Genomic DNA, 27,902 nt, shown 5'->3' with positions numbered 1-27,902 from the left:
CTCATGAATCTAATCGGCACCACTGCTTTCTGCTTCATCCTTCTTCCCTTCTGTCTCTGTAGCCTTCGGTTGACCTCCTGCTTTGGGTGGAGGCGGAGGTGGTGCTACCTTCGCATTGGGAGCATGGTCTAATTCTCTACTCTTCTTTTCTCCCTCCATGAAATAGTCATCCTATGCCGGAATTAGTATGAATCTATCAGATGACGCCAAAACCTCTATAGCAATCATGAAGCAGCTAACTTCACGAGGTACCACGTTTACCCAGAGGTGAGGAGTAGCTTACCATGACCTTGTTTGGACTATGTCCAGCACGCCCATGTTTCTTATCCTTCTTTCTACCACCAACTGGAGGACCAGACGTAGGCGGCGGTCCAACAATCTGAGCCGGAACCAGAAATTCTCCAGGCGCAGAAGACTCTCCTGGCACAAAAAAATCTCCAGAGCCAGACAGCGGGCGAGGCTCTTCATTAGAAAATCTTGCGTTCTCAGTCTCGAATAACGTCTCTCCCGGTCCAGCAACTGGCTCACTCAGGGGTGCCGGCAATCTGTGCAATGCACCGTATCCTAACACGCAGCCCAAAGCTCCCTCTCCACCCCAATCGCGGGTCGGATGAATGGTGATCTCGCGGGTGACATCATACTCGTTGTTGTAGACGTATAATCGTAGAGGACGACCGATATGATCTTCTACCAGCTCGCCCAAGCCACTCTCTCCATGCAAGACACCTTCTGGGGTGCCGAGGATATAATCACTGTATGGTAGTAGACCGGCTACATCGGCTGGCGAATTCGCTGGTACGTCGAGGATATGCCAGATATTCGAGACGGTGGAGATAGATGTCCATTGTAGAGTGAGCCCCAGGTTTGGATTCTCTGCTGGCACCGGGATGTGAATCGTTCTTGTTCTTTGGCCCTGCGGAGTGTCAGAATGTTTGTTGGCTGTATTGTATTGCTATATGGGATTTAACCTTTGCACTCCACAGTCCAAGAGTAACCGTACTTCCTGCACAATTCCTGATCTCTTGAGAAAAGAGTGTAGGGTCAGAATCATCAATTAAACGGCCATTGATTCCAACGATGAAGTCAAACCATGGCTCGATCGCAAGCTCCAACGTCTTGTTCCTGAGGACCTGGAATCCAAATGCGCCATGGTCTGATCTTTGCTGAGGAGCGTCGGAATCCAGACGAGATATGAAACGGTTTAGTGCGTTGAACATGTTGGAAACTAGGGTTCGAATATCATGTATTTTATTTGAGCAGGACTGTACAGCTTGAAGCTCGAGGTTGAATTCCAATGATCTGGTCCCACCAAATAAGGACTAGTGTAGCCTTGCTGGTCCAAGCTCACTGACCTCAACCTTCGAGGTCTGGCTCCTCTCACACATCCTCGGACAACATCAGTACATAGTGTTGAGCTAGGCCGAACTCGTCGGAGCGAGTGCTACGAGCATTGAGCTTTTGTTATTGAAAAATGCGTTTCACTTACAGGTTTATTTAGAATACCCAAGTAGTCGTTTTTTAGCACATTTCCTTCTTGAAGCTATCGAATTCATGGACCAAGGTGTTTCGGGTATCTTCGTTCCCTCTATGATATCTCAAAGTGAGTCTTGCCAGTTATTTTGCTTTGCTGTTCTGCTGATCACTGTTCAAGCTTTTTACTCCAATTGTTTACTTCTCGCCACACTTTTTCGCTTAGACGTTCACAGCCTAGCTTCCGCCCAGGACAATATCTACTCCGCCTTCATGCCAACGAGCTATGACCAACATCCAAAGAGCTTGCATGAGACAATGTGTCTTGTGATACTTCAACCTCTCTCAAAAAGTTGTGGAGTATGGTTGGGTCAAAATTGTTCGCCTTTTGACTGATTACCGTGCTGTAACGGACGACAAGCCGACTTGCTATGCTGGCGATGTGTGTTCCGCGCCAGCGCCCTCTTACGAGGACGGCAAGAAGCAAATTTCTTTGGCCTTTGCCATAGAGTATGAACAGATAGAGTGAGTTCGCGTGCCACTGCAGGTTGGAGTCAACATAGACTCCTTTCCGGATGCTGGACAATAAGGTAGATGATAATTTTAATCTTGCGACTTTTGCTTCAGGATGGTCCCATGGGCTGCGTCTGTTATATTTTCGAAATTTGGGGTGGGGGGGGGGGGGGGGGGGGGGGGGAGATTGAATGACCTTGCCGAACATTAGTTCGAGCCGCTCAAGCAAAGATTTAGCTTCCATCCCGTACCTAACCGTGTCCTCGATTGGGAAATCTCCGTGACGAGAACGACTAGTGGTACAATGGATGACATTTGGGCGATACCACGCCCAGGTGTCCAACATGGACTGAGGTAACGAGGATGAAGATAACCCAATGACCTATTATCGATCGTCTACCCTTATCTTGGCAAATAAAGATAGTCACTAAGGTTAGCAAACAATGAGAGGATATAGATGGTCCATTTCTGCGTTGTTTTTCGATGCAGAAGGAATAAATATGCGCTAATAAATCCGTTACAAGGAGAATTACTGTGTAGAATCTCGGTGAAGTGGTCTAATTGATACAGAAAGAGCTCAAGTGACCACAAGCTATGTATGTTCCGGAAACCTCGACGACAGCACGTCTTCTCAAGTTTCACCCACCTTCTCAGAAGAGCTTGCCAAAAAAGCCTCGCTTGAACCATTAAGCGTTCCCTCCACGAGCATTCTCAAGCATATCGCACCCGTAATGAATGCATTCCATAAGTCTTGGACTTTTCGACCACTCAGTACGGCATGGCCAAATGATAAGATTCACGCCGCAGTAAATCATGGTATCGTACGCATCCTGGACATCGATTGATTCGTAGGCATTTAGGAATGATTCGAGGATGAGTGTGACCGACACGAAATCTTTGAAAAAGTAGAGGATACCCAGGTCGATCGCAATCGACGAAAGATGGCAAAGTTCCTGGTCCAGCACAAAGAACAGCCGTTTGTGACTCGAGTCGACCTCGGATTTGGGTTCATCGCCATCTGATAAGCTCGCAAACACCAGATTAACCTGGTATTAGACTCGAACAACAATAAAGCTTTTATAGGATATACATACTTTCCAGGCCAAAAGTCTCCATGGATTATTCCGACATTCTGTCAATGGGTGTTGGTGATGATGCGTTGGCTTACGTCCCTGAACAGGGCCTTCTTGCTGCCGAGTACCTGTTGTAATTTCTCCATAGTCGCATCGAGTCGTCCACAGGACAGCCGAAACTTGAAAATACCGGCTTCTTTGTAACCGCCAGTTCCTCTCGAAGACTTTCTTGGGTCGGATGGGGGCCCCAGTTGTGGAAGCCCGCAGCCCACGGCCTCACGCACCCACAGCTCTTTCGCATGCTTTTGCAAACGCAGGCTCGAAAGACCTGACTAATAGATGTGCTTTCAGTGTTGAAGTGTTCGGAAGATCCTCGATAATCTGGATGTAGTTGCTAGGTAGGTACTCCAAAAGTGTCGGGACCCGGATTAGGACAGCTGGCTCGTCTTGGTCGTTATTGTTGTAAGAAGTTATTTCATGAGAAAGTAATTGGTGCTCGTAGTACTAAGTATAGAGCTCCAATATCAGCGACGCCTTCACTGCTCCTTGATGCACTGGTATGCAATTATGGCACTTTGGAAGGAGGGTGCTCACACTAGGGGCTTTTTGTAGGGTGAATCCATCTCCCGTAGTCTTTTCTATCTTCAATTTTTCTTCCGTCATCTTCACCACAACAGCTTTTCTGTGACCATTAATTGGCGTCGCAAGTTTGTTGCGGAATGAGAAATCGATAAAACCCCCAGGCAGTCGTTCGAGGCTCTGGCAGGCATAGCCCGCTCGCGGAGAGCACTTTCAACAATATCTTGGGCAGTCAGCCACTCGGCATCAGTGTGTACCATCTTTTGAATGACTGATTATCAACCGGAGCATCGTTCTATTCTGCTAAGCAAGGAAAGAATGCCAAATGGGCCCTTAATGCTTCACGATGAAGCATAGAACAATGCAGGCAGGAGCGAGAGACAAGAATATGGTATTACGAGGTTGCTAGACATACTGTTCACGAGAATGTATGTGATTGGACACTCTAAATAGATATATGTTGGACCAAGCCGAGTTGGACGCCTGTATACGCTTGTCGTGGGGAGGCTCCTCGTTGGAGCATTTCTCGTGCAACCCCAGAAATAGCGACTATCTGGAACATCGATTTGCATGAAATTGCCGTCGAGGAAACTTGATCAGAATGATGCACAAGACGCAGAACGAACAAAGAAATTGTGCCAAATCAAATATAATTGTTACGGATACTGCCCGTGTCCCGGAACAAGAGTTGACTTTTGTGCGCACCACAGAGTTCCCCATGAGGTCAGCTAATCAGCTACATTTCTGTATCTTTTGATTGAAGGTCACTCCAGGCGGGAGGCTGGATTCAATATCCAGCTGGCTCAGGTCTGCTTGGAATTGCAGGCTTGTCCAAGTTTCTCCTGCAATCTTTCTTCCAATTTAGCGGGGTGAACTTATCTACAATGCCTTTGAATGCTTCAAGGGTGCAGAAGGTCTGATCTCCATCAAGGTGCTTATTAGAAGTATTGCAGCCAGGGACAGTAAGAGGCTTTCCGTTGTACAATACGCGTACGTAGTAGCCATCTAGCTGTGTGCGCTCTGACGGGTATAATGAATCCACTCTCCTTCGGCCTATCTTTGGAGGGGATTCTCTATCGGCTGGTTTCTGGTCCAGGACTCTGTCTTGTTGACTAGCCTGGTGATGTCTGTCATCGATTTTGAGACGTTGTGCTGATGCAGCTGGGAGTGCTCCGTCGTTCACCACCCACTTTTCCTCGACATATTCTTCGGACTCTCTGAATAATTCGAGAGTAACATAACTCGTGAATTGCGGCCAAGTTTCAAGTTTGAGAGCACCAAGACTTGTTAGAATGGCCGCGAGCGTAGAATCGTGGCAGCCGCTCAAAGCCAGCATGGTGGTTGCTTTCGAACGGTTGATGCTTGAAGTAGTTCCTACCAAATAGCTTTCTTGGGACTCCCTTTCTTTGCCAGCTCCCTCGACGCTCAAGATCTTCGCGAAACAAAGTCCCCTAAGAGAGCACCGATCCCAAGAGCTCGGTATTCCTGAGATTCACCATAACCACTAAACCATTCTTCTAGCACCGCTCGATTCATTATAGCCATGCCTCTGCTGTCATAAAACTCATCAGGCAGTCTTGTTCCAGATCCATGAGCATTAGTCGCATTTATGGTGTCCAAAATCCCAGACAAACGTGGTTGCGAGTCCAAAGCAACTCTCTGATTTTCTGCCATGAATTTGCCGATCAAACGATGGATGTATTCCATCTCTGTCGATGTATTCCACTTCTCGGCACTTCTGCGAGAAAATGCCTGAGCTAGTTGCGCGAACCTCTTACAATAGCCATTGTTCTGGTTAAGCGTTTCTTCGGATGGTGCACGGAGAATTATTGCAGGAGTCGGAAAGCGTTCCGATCGAAAATCCGGAGGATACAAAGCCCCAAATGCTTCTTGTAAGGACTCGATAGCCCGAGGTATGCGAGTTGCTCGCAGATATATCGTATCTGGATCGTTGACTGTAGGAGGCAGAAATTGCAATTGATCCACGTACAATCTTCGAAGATGCGCACCTAGTGCTCTGATGCTCCTCCTCCCCGGATCTGTCAGCTCTCCCAAATCACAGATTCCTTCGATCGCTCCTTGAGAATCTGATGCGAGCACAGGATCATCGTCAGAGCCAAATGTCTCAAGATGTCGCCTCCAATGTGAAGTGCTCCAGCTGGGAGTTTTGGAAGTCGTCACGGCGCTGACTAGGTGCTTCACAGCGGAGCAATACGGCCAAAAAGCAGGCAAACCTGTGTTCTCAAAGCGAGCCGAGGTAGGGGTACGCTCGCCATGGCGTAAGAAAACTTGAACTTGATGTAGCTTCAGATTGCTAGGGTATAGGTTTTGTAATCTTGAGTCGAAATAGGACATGGAAGGTGGGGACTGAGCCATGACAGTTTGATGGTGGGTGGTATGGGTAAACGATGTTGTTACTTGTACCGCTTCGAGCTTAGCCTGTTGGATTGATCGAGTCAGCAAAGTAAAACTTCGGTTGTCTTCACCACCTCCCTTCAATATTTGTCCGTGTTGCTGTCTCTGTGATCTGAACTCTTCCACTTGAATTACTTGAGTCCCAATATATGTAGCTGTCCCCGAAAACCGTCCTAAATGTGTTACGCTGGGGCTGCACGATGACCGAAGAACAGCCACCAATATTCGACGCAAGCGGATAACATTACCCTAGGGTAGCGTAGATTCTTGAAAGAGCTCTATGCTGTTAGAAAAGCTATGGAATTCGATATCGTAGCAGACAAAGAAGTCTTCGGCGATTTGTATGTGAGCGCAGCCATGATGGGCGTTGGCTTTCAGTGAGTGTTTTCGGAACCAGTTATACGTAGCGGACTACGATCGATATGAACGGCTAGCTAAGGAGCATAAAGAGAACACTTGATTTTATTGGTATAATGATACATGTACTGAGATTAATTCATCATGTTGTTTGTGTGTAGAGTAATGTCAATATAGCAAAGTCTTCCTTGATCTTCAACCAACATTCCACCATATTGTATGTTTGTTGAAAGTGGACTTTATTTAGCGTTCCCGACTTATCAATTATCCATTTCAAAGAATTTGAGACAAGAAAAGATCTAGCTGCAGCTTGCTTATCCGACATTACTTCGCTGATCACTGGTGATTCCAACTTCTGCATCAGCGACCAACCTAAAGAGTTAATTCCCTTTGCTATCCTGGATCGACCCGCCCATGGCTTGAAGCGAGTGTCTTCCTGCCTAGATACAGTACTCATGAACCCTATTGACGTAAAAGGATGCATCATTCGAGCGGAGTGTTGAGCATCGAGACCATTGGGAGACAAAACAGGATTGACGCGGACAAAAGATTTTGTGGAAACCAGACGCCAAGCAGTAACATCCCGATGCTTGCATTATGTTCGTGGAGACTAGAGGTCTCGGCATTCAAGGAGCATTTGCCATATACCAGGAGTATTGTGGCAAGATTCATTCCTACATCCAGCCAAGACTGCTGGTCTAATTGGCAAAAGCTACTGCTATGTCTCCAGCTGAAGGAGAAAAGCCTCGAAGCTAGCACCTGCAAGACACCAAGAGCTGAGGGATCGCAAGAGGCAGCTTGTCTCTTTTTGTCTCCTTCCTAGGCTTTCAATTTTCTCCTTTCTACTGATGTCTTGACAGGATCAAATTGGTGGATTTATCAGAGTTTGAAAATGCAATACTTCGGCAGAAATTGAAGCAGTAATGAATCACAAGAATGCTCCACCGTGGTTGTCAACCTCTTCAGATCACACTAAACCAGCCAAACTTGCTACAGAGCTGTCCCAAAATACTATTAACACGATTTACGTTCAGCAAGACGGAATACTTGACTCTTGGTTGGACGTGAAGCCCCCTCCTCTCCACGCTCCACTGTACGGATACATCCTCCCGCCGATCCACCCTTTCTATCATGTCCAATCAAGCGAATTGGTCTTACAATAGTGCTGGTTTATACCCATTTCTATGTTTCAAGTAACCACAAGATATTTTTGTACCAATGCAGCGGCTTCTGGTGATCCTTGCAATGCACCTGCGCGTGAGCGAAAATACGTCATCCGAAAGTTGGGATAACCTTCACCAGTGAATTAACAAAATCTAGACAAGACTTCTGGCCTGCTTGGCCGGTTGCCGAGGGCGCTCTGTGGTCGAGCTGCTGAGAATGTTTCAGTCAGTCTATGGCCAACCAGAGTCCTGTTTGACAACAGAGAACAGACCTTAGTGAGGCGAGACTTCCTTTCGGAGGATGCATATCCCCGTAGATATTTGTGACATTGCCAATGGCATTGCTGATACGACGGTAGACGGTATCAATCTGAAAAAAAGACTGATTCACGGCGATGATTTTGCATCGAACCTCTTCGAGACCAAAAGGAGGAAAGGGGGGAGGAGGTCGGGGTGAGATCGTCGGCTGTCGAACAAGCCGTGTTATATGAACGTCATCAGAAGTCTTCTCGACCCAAAATTAGGAATTGCTCTCGGCATATCAGATCTCTTGTAAGGCATGGCTCCTGGCTGGCACGAGTGCAATGCATAGAAAGGTGCTTGGTCGTGTGCTCAGTTGCTTGTTCTCGCTTGGCCGCGCGAATACCTGCTTCCATAAACACCCCCTGTCGATCCCAGGGCCAGAGACGAGTCGCTCGCAGCGTGCTGCTGACCCTGCCTGGCTGCACTCTTCGACTGCACTTGCTGGTGTAAACAAATATTAACGATTGGCAGGGACTGAGATCCTGTCCCTTGGGCCCTGTCGTGTTAAAATCCCCGAATACCAAGACTCTCGGCTGTCTCATCCTGAACACAAAACCGCCCAGAATATTGGCATTGTCCCATCCCCATGCTACACACCGACGATGGTGGATCTCTCCACTCCATCAACCCAGCGCGTTCGTGATAGCATACGGAACTCTGTTTACCATCTGTGCAGTTTCATGCGTCAATCGCTGTGACATCCACTTGACAGTTCCATCTAGTTGCTTGGCCAAACTTAGCTATTCTCGCCTCCCCGGCGGCTAGCTACTTTGTTCTCAAGTACATTTCGCCCGTAACCTATCCTGTCTCGTACTTTCTTGTCTTTCTTGACCCTTTTCTGTTCTCTTTACAGCTTTCGAGAATGATTGCTTTCTAACCAAGCTGGTCTTCGCGATTATCTTTCTTTGTCACTGGCAGTGCCAATTTCATCCGTTCTTTTCAACTGTTCAATTTATTTCAGCCTACCACAGGAGCTGGATTCCTCTTTTAATATAATCAACAAGATGTCTACAGATAGGTTTACGTTCCCAGTGAGGGACCCTGAGAGGATTATGAGGAGGAGAAGGCGACAGGCTCTTCGTCGTCAAGCACCGGCACCCACTTCACCAGAGTCGGACAGCATATCGGATGGAGTATCAGATGGAATCGAGTCAGAGAGTAGTGACGACGAATCTTCAACCAATACTCCAAGCCAGGCACAGACTGAACCACCTCCACCTCCAGCTTCATCAATTTCTTCACCTCCTGCTATCCCTACGCTGGTCAGTTCAGAGTCTCCCCTGTTTCGTGCTCCGCACTCACCCATTCGTAGACAGCCATTCTGCCACCCGCGCAAGCGACATTGTTGACAACCTCATCATCTGGCCGTGCTATTACAACACTTGTAAGTCAGACGAACTTCAATTTCACCTGTTTTGTGCTAATTCTAAACAGACAGCAATCCTTCCACCAGCGCAGGCCACACTTTTAACGAGCAAAAGCATTACTACATCAACATCAGTATCTCAACCACCAGTGGATCTAAATACCTCGATCCAGGGCAACAGAAATCAGCCTCCATCTCCATCTTCCGTTCTGGTATCTTCTTCGGCAATAGAAACTCCCAACACAGTTATCGCAACGTCAACCGTGAATCCTCAACCAAATGCTGGCTTAACATCAACATTGATGGTGTCGACAACTGCAACAACCTTCATCTCATCATCTGTATCTGCATCAGCGACAACCAAGGCTCCAACTCCAGCAAACGCTTTGGGGGAGACCAGTGATGTACCAACAACCGGGACGCCTTCAAGGGACAAGGGACTCTCAAAAGGCGTTGAAACTGTGATTATAGTTATCTCTGTTGGAGGTACGCACCTAAGTTCACAGTGCAACGTTCCGAGACATACTGACTACTATTCTAGCCGTCTTTGCTGTCCTCGTATATGTAGGGCTAATGCTATATCGAAAAGCTCGCCAACGAAAGCTTGAAAACAAAACCGGTTTCACCAATGGTACCCGATCAATCTGGGGAGGCAGTGACCACAGCTCCTCGTCAGGTGGTGCCCCTCAAGCCCCTCAAATGGCCTCAATGCCGTCGAATGGTCCTCTGCCTACCTATATCCCACCAGCAGCCAGGCAACAGGCCCCACCACCAGAAGAGAACCCATTCGCCGACCCTGACCCAGATCCAAGGCGCTCAGCACTTACTAACAATGCCGTAGACCGGCAGGAACGTCTTGGGCGAGTTCGGGCTGATCTACTCGCCCCACGAGAGTTGACAGGTGGTCTCATGCGTTCTACAACACAACGGGATCCCAACATGCCAGAGGCCAACCGAGGCCATATTAGAAATGCAAGTGGGAACAACATCGATAGCAATGCAACAGCAAGCTCTGGAGTATTTCCTTCGAACAGTGGGAACACTGCTTGGCCCGCAGGAAGGGTAGATGAAAGTAGCATGCCCCCGAACCAGAGATTAGATATAGAAGCCGGAGGTCAATGGGACGATTCCGTGACGGTGGCAAGGTACTCTCGAGCTGACACAGAGAGATCCATGCCGCATTACCGCACGCCAAGTCAGTGGGTATCGGATCAAGCCAAGAGGAACCAAGGTATGACCAGGCTGCCTGGGTGATGATCAAAAGATCGAATATGATGGGAGGTTCCCTTTTAAGGAGTGAGAGATTCGGACAATCATACGTCAATACCCAAAATGCTTATGCGCTGTATTTATCATGGGGCCAGTACACTCTTTTAATTTACTTGTGGTCTTATGTATCTATTCCGGACGCTTTTTGTTGCTTAATACCAGACCAACTTGTTGATCTTGATATGTAAATGAAATTTCATTGGTTTCTGATTGTGACTCTGGCATGGGGAAGCAATGGAATGCATTTAGATTAAGAGGAGAGCTTCAACCAATGCCTTGAAAGAGGTCTGTTTTCAAAGGGCAGGTGCGCTATGCTATATTTTGTTGGGGACGTTGAATCTGGACCCGGAGTTCAAAACTTTCATTTACTGAGTAGGTAGAAGTCCAAAAAGGGAGGGAGAATGCCAGTGAAACACAGTGTGAGGGAAGTGACCTTTTTATTTTCGGATTTCCTGGGTTTTTCTGGGTTTTCACGGTCGACTTGAATCTGAGCTGCCTGACTCTACAAATCAAGTCAAATTCGCTCCAATGTTGCAAATCGTTCCGTCCTATCCTTTTTCTTCAGTCATTACTCAGTTGGCGGTGCCTCTTTGCTCTCAACCTTGCTTGAGATACACGTTCCTCCTTTGAAGATTGACACCTCTCCTGAAAAATGCGACCACCTTCCTCATTCACAAGCAATAACAGCACTGTCGAACAAACTTTTGTCAAAGAACCCCTCAACATCATCTCCACTTCTTGAATACAACAATCATCCACAGCAAGTCAGGTCTGGTTTGCCCTCTCTTCACGAGAATCTCGAGCTTAACAATCCTGGGCATGAAGTACCAGCAACAGGGAGGAGAGTATCTTCTCCTCCCACCTATGCACTCGCAAAAATCAGGGAGCACTCATGAATATTCTCATCTTGTGCTCAAATAGAACCTCAAGTACACAGCAATAACGACTTCAAGAATTGTCTACTCTCTTGGAAAGTAGAGCTTTGTCCAAGTCACAAGCAATACATACATAGCAAATGGTGCCTTTGAGGCATCTTGCGAAGCGCATTCAGCGCAAGTGGTTGAGTGCCATTCAAGAAGCCCTCATCTTGGTATGAAATCTGCATCTTGCAAACAGAGAACAGTAACAATCGGGCCTCCTTTGTCATATCTGGTCCAGCAATGAAATCAAGCTGAGCTGACAGTATGTCAACTATACAAACGTAACGAGCCCACATCTCTTTCCTTATTGGCAACCAAACGCAACAAGCATGCATGGAATTCCCATTTTCAAAGAGCCCTCTACCCACTCTCGAGGCATTGGACCTACAACAAAGTACTTTGAAACCAAACGGCATACCATGTCTGAATTCTTACACCAAAGGTCTGGGTTTGTCATGTGCTTTAGCAATTTTGCGACATCCTGATGGAACCAGCAAGTCTTTTCCACCCATCAACATGTCTTACGGCAAAGTCCGAAGGGCTCCAGAGGATATGAGCAATAGGAGGCTGGCACCCGCTGAAGGAAAAATCACGCTTCTTCGTCATTTGTATGCGAAATCATCTCGACTGGCTAGCGAGCGGCACCACTAAAGGAATAATCCACTGGGATACGAAATGTATTTGTAAATAATCTACCTGCCCTCTACAATATCTCTACAATGAAGAGTCCAGGGTTTGGGCAGCTAAACAGAGCATAGTCTCGCTGCGAAAATGTCCCGTCCAACAGAGTTACTTCTTACACCCAAACGCTCGACGCTCGACGGTCGAAGGATCTACCCTCTTTTTGTAAATTATTTTTCGAATAAGATTAAACCTTGAGACAAGAAGGCGTCCACAGTTTTGACGTCTTAACAATGAGAGACAGACTCTGCTTTGTCTCTGTCAATGGAGTGTACTTGATCCGTCGAAGACGTCAGCGACCAAAAGGCTATGACGGCGCGGCAAGAGCGTCGTACTGTTCAAATAGCTATGCTTTGATTCTATTTGAATCCTCTTTCTGCCCTTGTGCGAACATTCACAGCAGCAAGCTGTGCTCTGCCACAGAAGATCTTGGTTCTGCATGGCTACTTACCACTTTTTCCACTCAAGACTCCGACTCAATCAACTTCGATTACACGTTACTTAGAGTTCCATGGTTTTACCTCTACCTCCTGGGCACTTGAGGTTCACGGCCACTTCTTCTCCCTTGTGCCATTTGGGACGGGGCTGTGAAAGACGATATTCATTATTTGGCGGTCGTCAAGCAGTAGATACGAGGAGTGGATACGAGGAGCGGCATGGCTGAAGATGGCCATCTGAGTTCAGCTGAGTGACATCTGAAGTCCATACCAAATCGGACAGATTCGCACTGAAGAAGACAATTACTGTGCTGTGTTAGCAGTGTTTGTGTCCAACCATTCGAGTTTGTGTTGAGATCAACCAGTACATGATTTTCTTGGTCTTTCCGCTCCTCACACACAGGCAAGCACTAGGATCCGACTACCTCATATCTAGTCAGAGGGGCGTCGAATCAGAAGCTGTTTGCCATCGTTTTTTAGGGTTGCTTCTGATTTTTGGTGTTCCTCAAGATAAGATATGGGATCGCTAACACTTTGAGCTAACGATTTAGCGTGACTGGCAAGCTAGCGCCCGCTTTTGAATCAGCCCTACAACATCATTGATGCTGCTACAATACAACCTGGGAGGCATTTTCAAGGTTGGAGCCACAACGTAGAAAAGAACTTTTGCTGGGAAGTATTACTCGTTAGAATGCAGTCATTCAAACGGTGCAAACATGAAGCAAAATTATGGCGTGGCTGTTGTGCGATGCCAGGTCAGGCGAAGGAGTAGAGTGCTTTAAGCGATGTTGACGAGCTTCATCAACATCAACAACCTGAACCACTAGGCCCACTCGGATATTCAAAACAATTGCTATTAACGCGTATTGACTTTGTAAAGCTCACATTTGTATTCACCTCCAAAGTTGCGCAAGCATTGCTTCGCGCAACTCCACACCTTCAGATCTGCCTGCTTGCGATCTTACTCTCTTCTTTCTCAATCATTGATAACACGTCGCGACCGGTGATGGTCCACTCCTAAACCCGTACGCCAGTCGCCATCTAGACAATGGGGTTTGTCAGACCTCTACCTTCGATGAGGTGTGAAGATGGCCGCCTCTTTCGGCCTCTCTCAAATACTGCCTGGGGGAGGGATCATTGTTGCACCCGCGACAGAAATATTGAGTCCTGGCGGGCTGGCCATCGGATTCGAGTCCGTCTCCGCAAAGCAGCTTATCTAAATCGACTTCGACGGGAGTTTGAGCTTTCGAAGACAAGAGACCGTGAAAGTAAGTAATTACATCCTCACTTGTTGAGCTGTGGAGCGAATTTGTCTAACAGCTACAGCTAAACCACCCTGTGAGAGCAGTATTCCTCTTGCAGACGAACGACTGCGCTGGCAGAGAGGTGAGCACAAAGTAGAACAGAACATAACTATCAAGTGTAAGTCTGCGACATGAGGTCAAAGGATCTTCTGACTAACAACAAACAATAGCTCGCGCTGTAATCAGAAAAGAGCGGTTTCTTGAGAGAATAGCTAGTTTCGAAAGAACCCCACGATTGAGATATTTTCGAGAACTTCTGAGACCATGCAATAGCAGGTATGAATTACAACCGTTATTGCAGAACCTCAGCACGGTACAGTTCGACAGTCGCGGAAAAAGTATTCGCCTACCTCGGACAACTCCTCGAAACGTTTTGAAGAGGAGACCGCGTAAAATATTCTCCTTGTCCAAGGAGATGTTCAGCGGTTTTCTTCCCCACTTATCGAGAGGTTGGGATCAAGTAGATGTCCAACCTATTGACAGCGTTTTCGACAGTTCCGAAAAGCCTTTGTTTGGAAATTTTGCTCCAGTACCAAAGAACGGAGCGAAAGGCAGACCCAATAGAAGATCGTGCAAACTTTCCAACGCGTTGAATTATCGTCGTTTTGGTAAGAAACTGGTTTCGCTTGCCAAAACTGCTATGCATCTTCCAGATTCAACATGGCGAGATGCCCGAGCCGTTTTAAGGAGATGCAAGTTAAAACTCCTTCACAAGGCGAATTCTACAATCGTACAGCAGCATGTTCGCCACCGTGTTACTCAGTACTTCCAACACGAGTTCGACCTGGGAGTTCAGGTGTTTTGTCACGACAGGAGCTTTCCGGAGGAAATCCAGGGTCGGAAGTACGCCTTTGCTAGGCTACAAGGAGTGATTGGAAACGATCCCGCCCCTATGCCGGATCTCGCACATGAGTCGCAGATCGGCCCGTGGTATAAAGAATTGGAGCGACAGAACCTTGAAGCTCGGGTGAGAGGGACCAACACACTTGATCTTGATGTGCGACGAAAAGCTGGCTACCTCTGGAATCATTCCGAGAGAGTCCATAATGCTATAGCAGACACTTGTCCCCCGTTTGCGGAGCCAATCGAAGTCTCAAATCAGATTGATCCGGCAGAACATCCTTCCTCGGGTCCTGTAGGAACACTTAGACGCTGCGATCAAGCAGACCTCAACGCTTGGAAAGAGGACAATGGATATAGCTCTGGTGAGGAGTCTCCACGGTCCAAAGCTCCGAGAGTAGAAGATTGGGGTGACCACCACATCAAGTCAAGCTCAACAGCCAGCGGCAGTCAGCACCAAACAACAATATCCGAACTCCTGTTACAACATCTCTCGGTTGAAAGTAAGCTCCGTGAGCTCCATGAGCTCGAAGACAAACATAAAGTTGAGTTACGCGAGGAGATTGCAGTGATTGGATCTGGCGTCCTTGCGCAAGATGAGTTTCAGGCGACTCATTCTTCAAGCACTTCTGAGAGCAACTCTGAGAGACACAGCCAAGAGACTCCTCGAGATACAGTAATTACGGAAGCCATAAAAGATCCAGAAATTGAAGAGACTGGCGCTGATCATAGGATTTTCGACAAAGGACGGGTGGCTAGCGAAAAACTCCATGACCAAGACGATGTTCATGGAACCAACTCTCATCATCATCCAGAAGCAGCCATTAGCCATCTTGTTGAACCCATCACGGCTCTTCGCCGACCTGAATTCCTTGGGACCTCAGAGGAGGAGATGCTGGTACGAAAAGATCTACAGCGCCTCAATAAAAGGGCCATACAGGGTTACGAAGCGTTTGCAAGGAAGGATAGTATTGCTATGTCCAAGCAAGGTATTTCTTACTCGGATTACGTTGCGAAGTTAAACTGATTCAATTTCGTCCAGTGTTCATGGCATTCGACCTCAATAATAATCCAGATTTCACTATAGGTCCGCCTAGGAGGAGGAGATTTAAGACCAATACAATCGGCGGTATGCAAGGACGTGCTGCTACAATTTCCGAGCAGCGCCAAAATGTAAGCAAGCAGGATGCCGTTCAGATGCCTGTGAGTCCTATTGGTTCCCGGGCGACGTCTGGAGCTGGATCAAAATAGCCAAAACTGACAGTTGGCGCTAGTTTCATGGAAATCTTCAGGCCAATACTCGTTATCCAGCGTTGGTAAGTTGTGTCCAGGTCAGTGTGGGAAAAGGACTTGCACATACTGACGTGTCTGTCGTGCAGTGTGGTGAACCGAATGATCCGGATCCCAAAGCCAAGACTAAAGGACTCAAGGAACTTCGACTTCTGAGCCAGCGGGTTTGTTCACCAAATCGAGACCACCGCTCGTTCTCGGTGCCTCCTGTTGCTGGCAATAATGGATCAGATGATCAAGCACAATATGGACACGGCCTCGGGCTGGTTGCTGACAATCGAGCTCCGGACAAGCTTGATGAGCATCTCCTGCGCGGCAAGAAGTACTGTCCACGTGTATCCAGACTGCAATATCGACCTCCGGTGCTGCCAGTGTTGCCAACACGAGAGCTTCTGCTTGGTCGCGCTCGCGCAGAGCGGCTTGAGCTGGGACTTTATCACGATGAGAAGAAAGAGATTGAAAAGCAACTTTTGTCGCAGGATCAGGAGCAAGAGCAGTCGTCTGGCGATGCACGTACAAGTGTTGTTGACGAGGGTGCAAGTGTAGGTGCAGGTGTAGGTGTAGGTGGTCAACCGCGATCTCGATGTCGTCGGACTCGCTTTGGCATGGGCGCTACTCTGCAGCCACTTCGGTTAAAGACCCTGACTGAGCCTAGATCGGGCGAGGGACAGGGAGAGGGAGAGGGACCAATGCCAGGGCGGCTCGGGCGGCCAGCCTCAGGGTCCCTTCCGGCGCTTGGTCATGCAGGGGCAAGAGCAAGAGCAGAGGTAGCCGCGGGCGTGAAGGGGGCCAAGACCCCACATCCACGTGCCTCGAGAGACGAGGCTGGAGACACCAACAGCAAAAGCAGCAGCAGCAGCAGCAGCAGCAGCAGCAGCAACAACATCCAGAGACCGAGGGAGGACAACCACAAGAAGAAGCAGAAGAAGAAGCAGAAGCAGAAGAAGAACGAGAACGAGAACGAGAACGAGAAGGAGGGGAGTATCAGAGGTGACCAAGATCACACTCAGGACCGCATTCACGTTCACGTTCACGTTCACGTTCAACCCAAGGAGACCAGCACCGTCAGTCCACATCCACGTGCTCACGCTCGCACCCGCACTCGCGCTCGCGCTCGTGGTCCCAGATTCGTCGGTAGACCGTTGTTGTCGGTGTCGCGACCACCTCTACTTGGACCCCGCCCGCTGCCTCCTGTTCCTGCTCGTGTCCCCATCGCCTTCCGCTGTGTTCCCTCTCGGCCTCTACCACCTCTTCCGTTCTCGCCCCCCACGACTCCGGTTCCAATTCGCGTCCGGCCCTCATCTCTATTCTCCTCATTGGCAGCCTCACCCCTACCGCCATCTCCTCCGCCTTCTCCACGTCAATTGTCTCAGGATATCAGAGAGCCCGTGAACTCTTACGTCGCGGACTGTTCTGATCGAAAAAGCGCTCCAAGCCTCCCGCTGGGTCTGCATCCACTGCTCCAAGACGAGTCAGAGTTTATTTCTTCTCCCGCCTTGGACTTGACCGTTCGGGCTGTAACAGTAAGCACGCTCTTGGGAGTTTATCCACTTGTCCCAACCGATAAACACTACGTTCCTTCTCCTGCCCCGGATCCGTTTGAGAGGGCAGGTTCTCCTAGAGCGCCATTACCTTCGTCTGCACTCTTTGAAGAGTACAAAGACCTCAATTGTGTTGTCCCATTCGAACCAGCCGACACGACAACTACAATCACTCCTAGCGGGCCTGTTGAAACATTCCCTCCACGACCCCGTGCGGTGATTATCGGCAAATCACCAATCATGGAAAACAGACTCACAGTCCGGTCTCCAGAGGTCAGCGCCGTTCGTCTCAAGGCCATCGAAGATGCTCGTCAAATGCAGGCGAAGGTGGTCGAGGAATGCAACAGGTTGAAGAAAGAGCCACCTCCTTACGTGCTTGAGGAATTGATTGGAAAGGGAAGCTTTGGCCGTGTTTACAAGGCGTAAGTCAACTCTCAACTACCTCGATCTGTAGATGCACACATTTACTCATATCCTCGTTTCTAGGAAAAACATGGCATCCGCAGCTGTCGTTGCAGTCAAGATCATTGATATTGATGAGAGTGACACTATTAATCCGCGGAACGCAGACTCCTATAGCGAGTTTCTCAAAGAAGTTGCCGCTTTGAAGCTCTTGAGCGAGGCCAATGCGAAGAACATAAACTTAGTCATCGATGCGCTACCTGTCCTACAGGCGATGTGGATGATCACCGAGTATTGTGGTGGTGGAAGCGTGGCAACACTCGTGAGTACGATTACTGCGTCATGGCACACACTACTAATATCACAAAAGATGAAGCCTACCTCGCCCGGTGGGCTTCACGAGAAATGGATCATCCCCATCCTTCGTGAAGTCGCGGTAGCAATATCGTGGGTACATCAAGCCGGCATCATCCATCGTGATATCAAGTGTAAGTCATATCTCATGATCTCCTTGCTTGTTCGGTAGATGACCAATGTAAACAGGTGCGAATGTGTTGATCACCGAGCAAGGCGATGTGCAACTCTGTGATTTTGGTGTTGCAGGAGTCATTGAGAGCAAGCTCGACAAGAGATCTACTATTATTGGAACTCCTCATTGGATGGCTCCCGAACTCTTTGGATCTTCTCCAAGCTATGGAAGTGAGATTGACATATGGGCATTTGGATCCATGGTATTCGAAGTCGCAACTGGCTATCCTCCCAACGTTGCAAATGGAGTAACTTATGAGCGGCTTGGCAGTCACCTACAGACCTATACACCCAGACTTGAAGGTGGCGAATTCTCAGACAAGCTAAGAAGCCTTGTTGCATACTGCCTTGAAGAAGACCCAAAGGCGCGTCCTACCATCGATCAGGTCCAAAAACACCCATACATCGCAAACACAAGCTCCTCGCATCCGACGTCAACACTAAAGGCACTCGTTGGGTCTTTCAAAGTTTGGGAATCGCGAGGTGGCAGCCGGAAGTCTTTGTTCATGGCACATGGTGCACAAGGATCTACTCCAGCTTCTGCTTCACAGGATGACGAGTGGAATTTCAATGGGACTGAATACTTCGCAGACAATGTTTGGGGCCAATACGGGGTCAAAGATGTCATTGAAGCATACGGACCTCAGGTTGTTGGTTACGTGGATGAGACCACTCGTCCTCCCCCAAAGGTTTCACGGCGAAGACCACCACCACAGGCCCTGTCACGCCTTCCGGTCGCACCTTTGGAGAAGATCTTCGATCCAAACACGCTGTCTAATTATGATGACAACAGTAAGGCACATTATGGCCGAAATATGATGATGGAGCCGAGAGAGTCGGGCTCATCTGACCGCTCAGATCTGCCCTTGCGTGATGATTCAGCGCAAATCTCAATCCGTGATACCATGATAGATCTTGGAGGTCACGATCCAGAAACCGGCCTTTCGAGCTTCCCTGATATGGATACGATTAGGGCTGGGCGACGTGGACGCGAGGAGATCGAGGACGAATACAACCAGACTCTGCATGATTTTAGTAGGCCAGCGCTAAGCGACCCTGCAGAAACAAACAACAATCGGCGAACACAAGATTGGAAGTTCCCTTCCATGGCTGCTCCAGCATCCGCAGAGCCCGAGGTATCTCGATTTCCCACTACGTACGAAGTTCCCAGGCCCTTAATGACACCCGGATCCGGTGGACGTCCCGCGCTGATTCACCATCCAACTGAACCCCTTGGAGCTTTTGGTGGCGGCCTTGGCCCAGTACAGCCCACATTGGAGAGATTATCTATGCGGGAGTCTCTCATTGATCTAGACATGAGTATGCCGGATTCGGTACCAGAGTTCCGTCGCCCATCGACTGCAAATTCAGATGTTGGTTCTGCTACAAGCGAGCAGATGACATCTGGAAATCCTTTCGAGCTCGAGAAGCATGCATCACTGTATCAGCCGGTCCCAGTTGAAGTGGGTAGGGAGCCTTCGATCTACGTCTCGGACGAGACCGCGATGCCCCCACGTCTACGTAATGGAAACGCGTTTCAAGAGCTTGCCGAAATGTCAGACTTTTCTGCATCTGATGCCGAAGGTCCAAATGGTCGCAGTCGCCACGACAGAAATCTGTCGTATGAAGATTCTGATGACAGCTATTACGTCGTTAATCCAGGGCCAAGTGAAACACGAGAGAACCGTAACCGGATTCCGCAATACGATGGAGCAGATGACAGAGACTATCTATCGATCCCACCGCCCCCAGTTCCCCCAACAGAAGAACTTCCGCTTCCAGGGTCTGACTCATTCCCTATACCGAGATTTCCCGATCTACCACCACATCCGTCGCGGTCATCACTGACTGGCACTGCTTCTCAGAGTGAGATGACAATGGAGATTACTAGAATTGTAGCCGCTATGAATTCGCAATTGGAGACTTTCAAGGACGTCTATGATTCGAACGATGTCATTCAACGACACAATTCAAACCGGAAACTTGACCGTCGCGAAGCTTCTCAATGACGCAGAGCGGTCAAGTGATTGATGATTGGGGAGTGAATGGAGGCGATTTTTCGTGTTAGCTACCACGAGGTCATTCAGTTGATGGCGGGGACAGCAATTATGGAACCATGGTGCTATGTCTGTTCCAGCCTACCATGAGGTCATTGAATTGATGGCATGAACATACAGCAAGAACGGCAGGAAACTTCCCTTCTATATGTCTAAGTTTAAGTATAATATGTTATAATACGACACGATACGATACTGCACTGCTGCGGCATTGCACTCTCTGAATTAAGAAAGAGGCGTCTTTATGGACATTTTGCAAGGGTTCATAGCGATGGGTTTTAATGCTTTGATCTTTTACAGGGAGGATAACAAGGATGCCGTTGCAGTTTTGCAAGAGTAAATTTGTTTTTTAATGCATTACATCGGAAATGGAAGAAATGAAATGGGATGACATGGGATGAAATGGGAGGCATGGGAGGAGTTAAATGACTTTGATGATACTGACAGTGAGCGAAATACACCATTTGAAATTGATATGCTTGCTATGTGACTGTGCCATGGGAGAATGGAGTGTTTTGATTGTGCTTTTCTAGATCATTAATGTTCATTCTACTTGCAGCGTGTAATTTATAAGTATGAAGGGAAGAAGTTTGACACTTTATGTGCGCGGCTCAACCCGTCTCCTTTCTCGACCACACATTGTTGAGGCCTTTCTGCACTTTTACACTGACAAAAGGATTTGTATTCAAGACCTCGAATCCCAAACACAATTGATCAACCTCGAAAGCTAGCCATGTCGCCTAGAAGTAGTGCCTGATACTTCTCCACATTCTCCCTAATCCTCACCAACACCCCTGCAGCCAGCATCCTAGCCCTCTCGTCCTCCTCACTCCCACCAGCCCCTAGTCTCCCAAACACACCCTCAACCCACTCCTGCGTCTCCAACATCTGCCGCCCAAACCCCTCCACTAATCCCCTTTTATCTCCATTGACCTCCAGTATCGACAGGAAACTGAACAGTAGCGCTTCAAGCACCATCACGTCTCCTACCGCTTGTGCTCGCAGCCCCAGACATAAATCCCAGAACTCACTTGTCATTTGCGGGAGTGACAGCGTGTTTGGCCCTGAAGCATGGAGAAGTAAAGAAAGAGTCTTGAGGAATAGCGACAATAGGTAAGGATGGAACGTTATATTTGCTGTTGAGGAAGCTCCAAACGTTTTGAGGTGTAAGGAGAAGCGACCTGTGAGCGGGAAGAAGAATCCAGTCGAGACGATCTGGGCGAGTGCGTTGGTGGTGGGTTTCTTACGAGAGGCTTCGACGGCCATGCGGCTGGAGAAGGTGCGGATTTTGAGGATGGAGGGACCGGTTAGCTTATCCGCGAGGGAGGTGGCAATTGGGGCGATCATGGTGTTGGAGAGGTTTGTAGTGAGGGTGTCGAGGGCGGAGATGGGTGTTGACTTCAGTGATTTCTTGGGCTCTGCCGTTCGAGGGGTGTAGTGCGTGTGGATGTGTGGTGGGAGAGTTTTGCTGGGGAACGAAGGATTGGCTGTTGATGGGAGGTTCTTCATCTTTGTGAGAGACTCGTCTTCGCTGCCAAAGCCGCCCAATTCTCTCGCACCCAGTCCCAAAGTCGTAAGGACTGACGCTCGTTGAGAGATGGAGTAGTCGCCGTCGAAGAAGGTTTTCGAGAACCACTGTCCCATTTTCAAGGGTAGAGCGATCAGAACAGCGATCATGCCTTGGATTCGCATATCTTGGAAATTGTCGATCTCGTATTTGTCTTGAAGGCCAACTAGCAGCGCTGCAAGTTCCTCAGCGTGAGCGCTGACTTCGGTACCAAAGTTAGCTTTTCGTCGGATTAGTGGTGCAGCTGTTGTCAAGGCGAGCTTTTGACGGTCGTAGTTTTCCGTATCTCGCAGGTAGGTGATGAGATCGCGAATATAGACCGGAGCTGTGGGTTTATTGCGGGTGATCAACGTTGCGTCTTCATCGGAGTCTTCAGCGTCGGAGTCAGGTTTCGCGTATGGAGTGAGATCATCATCATCTGATCCTTCCTCCTCAGAGTCGTCAATTTCTTCGATGGCTATGATTTTTGAGCCCGTCGGTACCGGGACCCTCTTTACTTGTTGAGTGAATCTTTGTGGCTGTCTCTTGAATACCTTCGCTACTGCTCCAGTCTTGAATGGGTCAAGAGATCCAACGCTGTCGAATATATTGACTAGGCTTTTGTACCAGTTTGCTTCATCTGTGCTCATCTCATCGACTTTGAAGTCCATTTTCTTGTCTCCTTTGTCAACTAAACCGGAAAGAGCCTCTCCGACACACATACCGAGGAAACGCGCTCTGGGAGATGAAGCGGCAAGTCGGTTTGAAACCACACCCAGGTGACTTCCAGATCTCATCATCATCGTAAGACGAAGTGGGGCTTTCCGGTGGACATAGCCCGCCGCAAGGAGTAGGACTTGTGCATGTACTTTGTAGAAGGTAAGCTTGCAGACGTAGTCATGGTGATTTTGGAAGACTTACCTTCTTGCTGTAACGTGGGAGTGTGCCTGATGTACAACTGGTCCCCAAATTGCGCCAGGCTTTTTTCCAGAATAGCCTCAATATCGGATTTTCCCACAGAAAGTGACATAATTACAGCTCTTCGGATTGCAATACCATCCCCAACGCCAGCTCCGGATGAGTTGGTCAACCAGGATATGAGCAAGTTTTTGCGAGACTCATTCTCGGCAACCACGAGACTTATGAGGCGCGCAGCTGCAGCGACAACTGATGCATCCGACTTCCACCATTGAGGATCCGCTTCGGTCGTTACTGGAGAAGACAAGAAGTCTCTAGAGACTATTTTGAGAAGGGAGTAAAGGAAGTTTCGTTGCTCAAAGTTTGGCAAACATCCAACAAGCTTTAGAAACTGAGGCTTGTACTCTTTCTCTTGAAGAAGTAAAGAGGACAGAAGTTCCTTCATGATGCTGTCTGTGATCTGATTAGTGTAGCTTTGTAGCGCATGCAGAACACATGTTACCTGTATGTCCAAGACGAAATGACTTGCTGAGAAGCTCAGCACAACTTTGCCAAGCATCTTCAGAATCGATCGGGAGATTCTTCGCCCAGTACGTAATGTTCTGGGACAGCCAGCGGCTATACAGAGTTCCATGGGCTACCCAATGTTTCTCTCCAATCTTCTCGCTAAGATCATTGATTACATCTTCTGATTCTGCAGCAGTCCCTAATATCTTGCCGCCAGCTGCCAGCCCCAAGAACTCATTCCAGACACCCTTCTGCTTTGGCTGATCTGGCGTGGCGCAGATAGTCTTCCATATTACACTTACTGTCTTGACTCCTCCTAGGATTGCTTCTAAAAGTTGCAAATTGATGGCCAAGATATCTCGAATCTTTGGCCCGCCTATGCTTTTCTTGAGTTCTTTTGACTTTTGGATATGCTGCTTGAGACTCAGCAGGATTGCATTCAAAGCCGTGACACTTCGAAGACACGAAAGTAGAATTTCGAGGTCTGATGAGATATGCCAGTGCTTTCCAGCCTTCCCTTTCTTGCCATTTGAGGATTCTTGCAGTACAGGCCAGTAGTTGGGAACTGTGTCTGACACTAAGGTATGGACTAATTGCGCTGCAAGAGGGCTAGGTAAAGTGATATCGAAATCTTGGCTATTCTTCCCGATGAATTTTAGAACAAAAATCAGAGTGCCATAATCTGGTTCATTCCGCAGTATCTCCAGGGCTTCTGCAGGTGTTAATGCAGTCTGGAACCAGGATTTCGATCTGGGTTCTGGTGCCTTGACAACTTCGACGAGAGCATCTTCGTTTGGTTTATTTTCATCTTTGTAAGAAGTACTCACGGGAGTGAGCAAGCCTTCCATATCGACATGAGGAATCCTGTAACGTATTTCTCTTTCGAAAATGTTCGCCGGCGACCTTTTGGATGGTCATAGAGTAAGTGAAGAAGCAGATGAAAGGAGGATTGATGAAGCGAGCGAGGTGGCTAGTGGCGCTACTGTAGTCGGATAAGCGATAAGAACGCCACCTTCAGCATCCCCAAGTCAACAAAGTCCCACCTTCAATTGTCTTCCTACGCGCACACTCAACCTCGACAGTCTGCAGACCACAATGTCGCAGCCACTTATGGTCTCCGGTACCATACCTGCGCCTGAATCGAATGTCAGATCACGATGGTGAGCCCTAACCCGCTGAAGTCTTTACAGAGCTGACTCTGACTTCCCCTCCTCAGGTTGTACTTGGACAATTTCCTCCGCCATGCCGGCCCTTTCAGCGATGAAGACTTCGAGACGAGTGAGGAGGCGGCGTCAAATATTGAGAGAATGAATATACTGTCTGTTATGGCAGACTCCAGCTCTTCAAATATATGCTAATGCCTCGCAATAGGGTCATGTTGGTTGCCTGGGCACATTTTGAGGTGTAACAGCTGCTAATTGCTGTACAGAGGTGCAGGAGGACTTGGATGTGAGATTTTGAAGAATCTAGCTCTGTCAGGTTTCAAGAACATCCATGTCATTGATATGGGTAGGTCTTCAACTCCTCTCCCGTCGCCCTTCTAGGGACATCTTACTGATCATGGGAAGACACCATCGACGTCTCGAACCTCAACCGCCAGTTCCTTTTCCGGCAAAGCGATGTTGGAAGCTCGAAAGCCGAAGTTGCAGCAAGATTTGTTGAGAAGAGAGTCACGGGCGTCACAATCACACCACATAACTGCAGGATTCAGGACAAAGATGACGAGTTCTACATGATGTTTAATCTTGTCATCTGTGGCTTGGACAGCATTGAAGCTCGCCGATGGATCAACTCAACACTTGTGAACTTGGTGGATGAGGAAAATCCAGAGAGTCTCAAGCCTTTGATTGATGGAGGCACCGAAGGTAGGATGTTCTTCTGTGGAAGTCATGTAGTTCTAAGACTGAATGCTTTACAGGATTCAAGGGTCAATCCCGTGTCATTTTTCCAACCATGACCTCTTGTATCGAATGCCAGCTTGATATGCACGCCCCAAGAGCCGCAGTTCCACTATGCACACTCGCTACTATTCCCCGCCAGCCGGAACATTGCATTGAGTGGGCACATATCATCGCTTGGGAGCAAGAGAAGCCGTTTCCAAAGCTGGACAACGATGACCCAGAACAAATCACATGGTTATTCCAAAAGGCTTTGGCTCGAGCTAAAGATTTTAACATATCTGGTGTCACCTACTCTCTGACTCAAGGAGTTGTCAAGAATATCATCCCCGCTATTGCATCTACCAATGCAGTCATTGCAGCAAGCTGTTGCAACGAGGCCTTCAAAATTGCCACACAGACAAATCCATCGTTAGGTTTGGAAGAGAACTACATGATGTACAGTGGCAATGAAGGCATTTACACTTATACGTTTAAGCACGAGAAGAAGGATGACTGCCCAGTCTGCGGAAACCTCGCTCGTGGTCTCGAGGTGGACCCTAATTCAACCTTGCAAGGATTCATTGACTCTTTGGCGGCAAGACCGGAAGCACAGCTGAAAAAGCCATCCATTCGTACCGAGAGCAAGACTCTTTACTTCCAAAATCCGGAGAGCTTAAGACTGCAAACAATGCCGAATCTGGAGAAGAAAATGTATGACCTCATTGTAGATGGTGAAGAAATTGGAGTTACGGATCCCTCGCTTGGTGCTGTGAGCTTTAAATTTAAGGTCAGGTTCTCTCGCGAGATTCTAGGCCAAAGAAAGGCAAATGGCGCTGCGGTGTGACCGGAAAAATTGCAAAGGGAAGAATATTACGACAACATGCACGACCACGGTAGTGCTTAGATGTGTGGGCGTGGATGCAGTTACGAGGTTACGAAACCATGAGAAATTGGCTTTTTATCTAAACAGGAGCGTCTGCTCTATTAGCTATCGAAAATCCTTTCAAACGCCAGAACCATAAACTCCTGCAATGCCCGTAAATCATGATTTTTCTGCCCTATCGTGCCATATTCGCCAAGTTTCTCTTCATACTATCACACTTCAGTCTGAGAACCTTGATAGACTCCAAAAAGAGCTCATCACTGTCCCACTGTCCCAAACTCTCAATGGAGAATATGAAGTGATCTCGTATCCTGCCCAGCTTAACCTTGCCCTCAAACTCCGCATGCCGCAAGCATTCCCTGCTCACGGTATCCTTCATCGTATCCAAGACCACGGCCTTCTTCTCGCCTTCATGCCCCTCGTATCCACTTCCCTTCTTCGCAGCCTCCTTCTTGGTGACTTTTTCAAAGCCAATCACACCCTCAGGGAAGCATCTTGCAAACTTCTCAGCATTCTTCCCTAAGATTGGCTTCAGAATGTTGATCGTAGGTAGGAGGCGGTATGAAGCCGTAGCTACTGGCGAGTACTTGGCATGATCGCTTCCCACACCCTTGATCGCATGCATTTCCACATCAATACACTGTCCTGGCCTTAATTTCGCAATCAGAATATCGGGATTCGTAGGCCGAATGGCATTGTCACCGCTGAAATACCTATGCTGCTGTCCGAACGGCTTGAACACGATATCTTTGGCGTAGACATGAGCATTATGGTACAGCTTTAATGGATCTGTTTCTCCTCTCTCCGCCTGTGGGTTCCGCGTGCATTCGATTTTGAGGTCCAAGCAAATAGTGTTGTAGTCGTAATTCCCGTTATCATCCCCAGATCCTTCTTCTGGCTTCTTGTACCATTTCAAATAATCTAGAAGTCCTGACTTGCCGCCTTTGAACGGAACAAGACCTAGGCGTCCAGCAAGAACCTCGTCCTGAATTATGGAAGTGTTGTTGTTCACGAAGACGGTTTCGATAGCGAGGGAGGGGATCTCGGCGATCATGATGCGCCGGAAGGCATTGGCAACTGAAGCATCGATTCCTATTAGGGAGAAGGAGGATTCGGTGGGTTCATTGTGGTGAAATTCGACTTTGAAGGCTTCACGAAATTTCAGGGCATCCCATGCATGGTCCTCACCGGGGTACTGAACAGGTGAATTAGCATTTTGTACGCTATCAACAGACCCTTGGAGGTAAATTGGTGGCTCTTCTTTAGAATGCAGTAGAATGTAGAGGATTTGCGTCTGTGTTGTGACAAGATCAAGAAGCAATATGAACGTACATGGCCTGGGAAATCGGTCGAGGTGATATCTGTGACGGTTTCGGCGTTAATCCCTACGGTCTGGAAACACATTAGAACGACTCTGTAGATTCTCGAAAAAGCACCATACTCTTCTGCGATCCAGCTCTGCCTGCGACGGCTGGTAAGGTGCCATATTTGCTGAATGGGTTTGCGATGTTGCAAGTCACGGCGGGGCGTCCTGTCGCATGCCGATGAAATAAATTTTGAAGACAGGGTACATAGGAAGGTACGATTAGCGCGATTAGAATGGAAGCTAGGAGCATTTTAGACCCGAGCCTATTTTGAGTGTACCTCATCATCAATACAT

At 48.2% G+C, this 27,902-nt stretch overlaps 10 protein-coding genes across 10 annotated transcripts; 4 read left to right on the top strand and 6 right to left on the bottom strand.

Annotated features, from left to right (window-relative positions):
• Positions 1-9: 9 nt before the first annotated feature.
• Positions 10-1,217, bottom strand: ONS95_007722 (uncharacterized protein; the record flags this gene model as incomplete). Its single annotated transcript, XM_058501241.1, has 3 exons — positions 10-171; positions 284-913; positions 969-1,217. 3 exons carry the CDS (start codon positions 1,215-1,217, stop codon positions 10-12), a joined length of 1,041 nt encoding a protein of 346 aa, XP_058362558.1.
• Positions 1,218-2,662: 1,445 nt separating this feature from the next.
• On the bottom strand, positions 2,663-3,202 carry ONS95_007721 (uncharacterized protein; the record flags this gene model as incomplete). Its single annotated transcript, XM_058501240.1, has 2 exons — positions 2,663-3,029; positions 3,152-3,202. 2 exons carry the CDS (start codon positions 3,200-3,202, stop codon positions 2,670-2,672), a joined length of 411 nt encoding a protein of 136 aa, XP_058362557.1. The 3' UTR covers positions 2,663-2,669.
• Positions 3,203-4,422: 1,220 nt separating this feature from the next.
• ONS95_007720 (uncharacterized protein) lies at positions 4,423-4,971 on the bottom strand (the record flags this gene model as incomplete). Its single annotated transcript, XM_058501239.1, has 1 exon — positions 4,423-4,971. The coding sequence occupies one exon, from the start codon at positions 4,969-4,971 to the stop codon at positions 4,423-4,425; it is 549 nt and encodes a 182-aa protein (XP_058362556.1).
• An 89-nt stretch (positions 4,972-5,060) lies between these two features.
• Positions 5,061-6,011, bottom strand: ONS95_007719 (uncharacterized protein; the record flags this gene model as incomplete). Its single annotated transcript, XM_058501238.1, has 1 exon — positions 5,061-6,011. One exon carries the CDS (start codon positions 6,009-6,011, stop codon positions 5,061-5,063), a length of 951 nt encoding a protein of 316 aa, XP_058362555.1.
• A 2,333-nt stretch (positions 6,012-8,344) lies between these two features.
• ONS95_007718 (uncharacterized protein) lies at positions 8,345-11,000 on the top strand. Its single transcript, XM_058501237.1, has 4 exons — positions 8,345-9,135; positions 9,186-9,257; positions 9,308-9,725; positions 9,781-11,000. Exons 1-4 carry the CDS (start codon positions 8,878-8,880, stop codon positions 10,491-10,493), a joined length of 1,461 nt encoding a protein of 486 aa, XP_058362554.1. The 5' UTR covers positions 8,345-8,877; the 3' UTR covers positions 10,494-11,000.
• Positions 11,001-13,594: 2,594 nt separating this feature from the next.
• Positions 13,595-20,460, top strand: ONS95_007717 (uncharacterized protein; the record flags this gene model as incomplete). The annotated part of the gene is made up of 9 exons (XM_058501236.1): positions 13,595-13,814; positions 13,873-13,968; positions 14,021-15,679; positions 15,733-15,893; positions 15,965-16,006; positions 16,070-17,943; positions 18,008-18,245; positions 18,294-18,411; positions 18,467-20,460. 9 exons carry the CDS (start codon positions 13,595-13,597, stop codon positions 20,458-20,460), a joined length of 6,402 nt encoding a protein of 2,133 aa, XP_058362553.1.
• A 762-nt stretch (positions 20,461-21,222) lies between these two features.
• TEL2 (telomere binding protein) lies at positions 21,223-24,327 on the bottom strand (the record flags this gene model as incomplete). Its single annotated transcript, XM_058501235.1, has 3 exons — positions 21,223-22,922; positions 22,976-23,425; positions 23,475-24,327. 3 exons carry the CDS (start codon positions 24,325-24,327, stop codon positions 21,223-21,225), a joined length of 3,003 nt encoding a protein of 1,000 aa, XP_058362552.1.
• Positions 24,328-24,574: 247 nt separating this feature from the next.
• Positions 24,575-24,887, top strand: ONS95_007715 (uncharacterized protein; the record flags this gene model as incomplete). Its single annotated transcript, XM_058501234.1, has 3 exons — positions 24,575-24,639; positions 24,696-24,797; positions 24,851-24,887. The coding sequence occupies 3 exons, from the start codon at positions 24,575-24,577 to the stop codon at positions 24,885-24,887; spliced, it is 204 nt and encodes a 67-aa protein (XP_058362551.1).
• A 97-nt stretch (positions 24,888-24,984) lies between these two features.
• Positions 24,985-26,203, top strand: ONS95_007714 (uncharacterized protein; the record flags this gene model as incomplete). Its single annotated transcript, XM_058501233.1, has 3 exons — positions 24,985-24,988; positions 25,048-25,344; positions 25,398-26,203. 3 exons carry the CDS (start codon positions 24,985-24,987, stop codon positions 26,201-26,203), a joined length of 1,107 nt encoding a protein of 368 aa, XP_058362550.1.
• A 178-nt stretch (positions 26,204-26,381) lies between these two features.
• Positions 26,382-27,901, bottom strand: RPC40 (DNA-directed RNA polymerase core subunit rpc40). Its single transcript, XM_058501232.1, has one exon. The coding sequence runs from the start codon at positions 27,294-27,296 to the stop codon at positions 26,418-26,420; it is 879 nt and encodes a 292-aa protein (XP_058362549.1). The 5' UTR covers positions 27,297-27,901; the 3' UTR covers positions 26,382-26,417.
• Position 27,902: the final 1 nt, after the last annotated feature.

This window comes from Cadophora gregata (genome assembly GCF_030347475.1).
Source record: "Cadophora gregata isolate MNR1 chromosome Unknown scaffold_2, whole genome shotgun sequence".
NCBI classification, from domain to species: Eukaryota; Fungi; Ascomycota; class Leotiomycetes; order Helotiales; family Ploettnerulaceae; genus Cadophora; species Cadophora gregata.
Note: the sequence above shows the minus strand (reverse complement) of the source record. Positions and strands in the feature narration are given on the sequence as shown.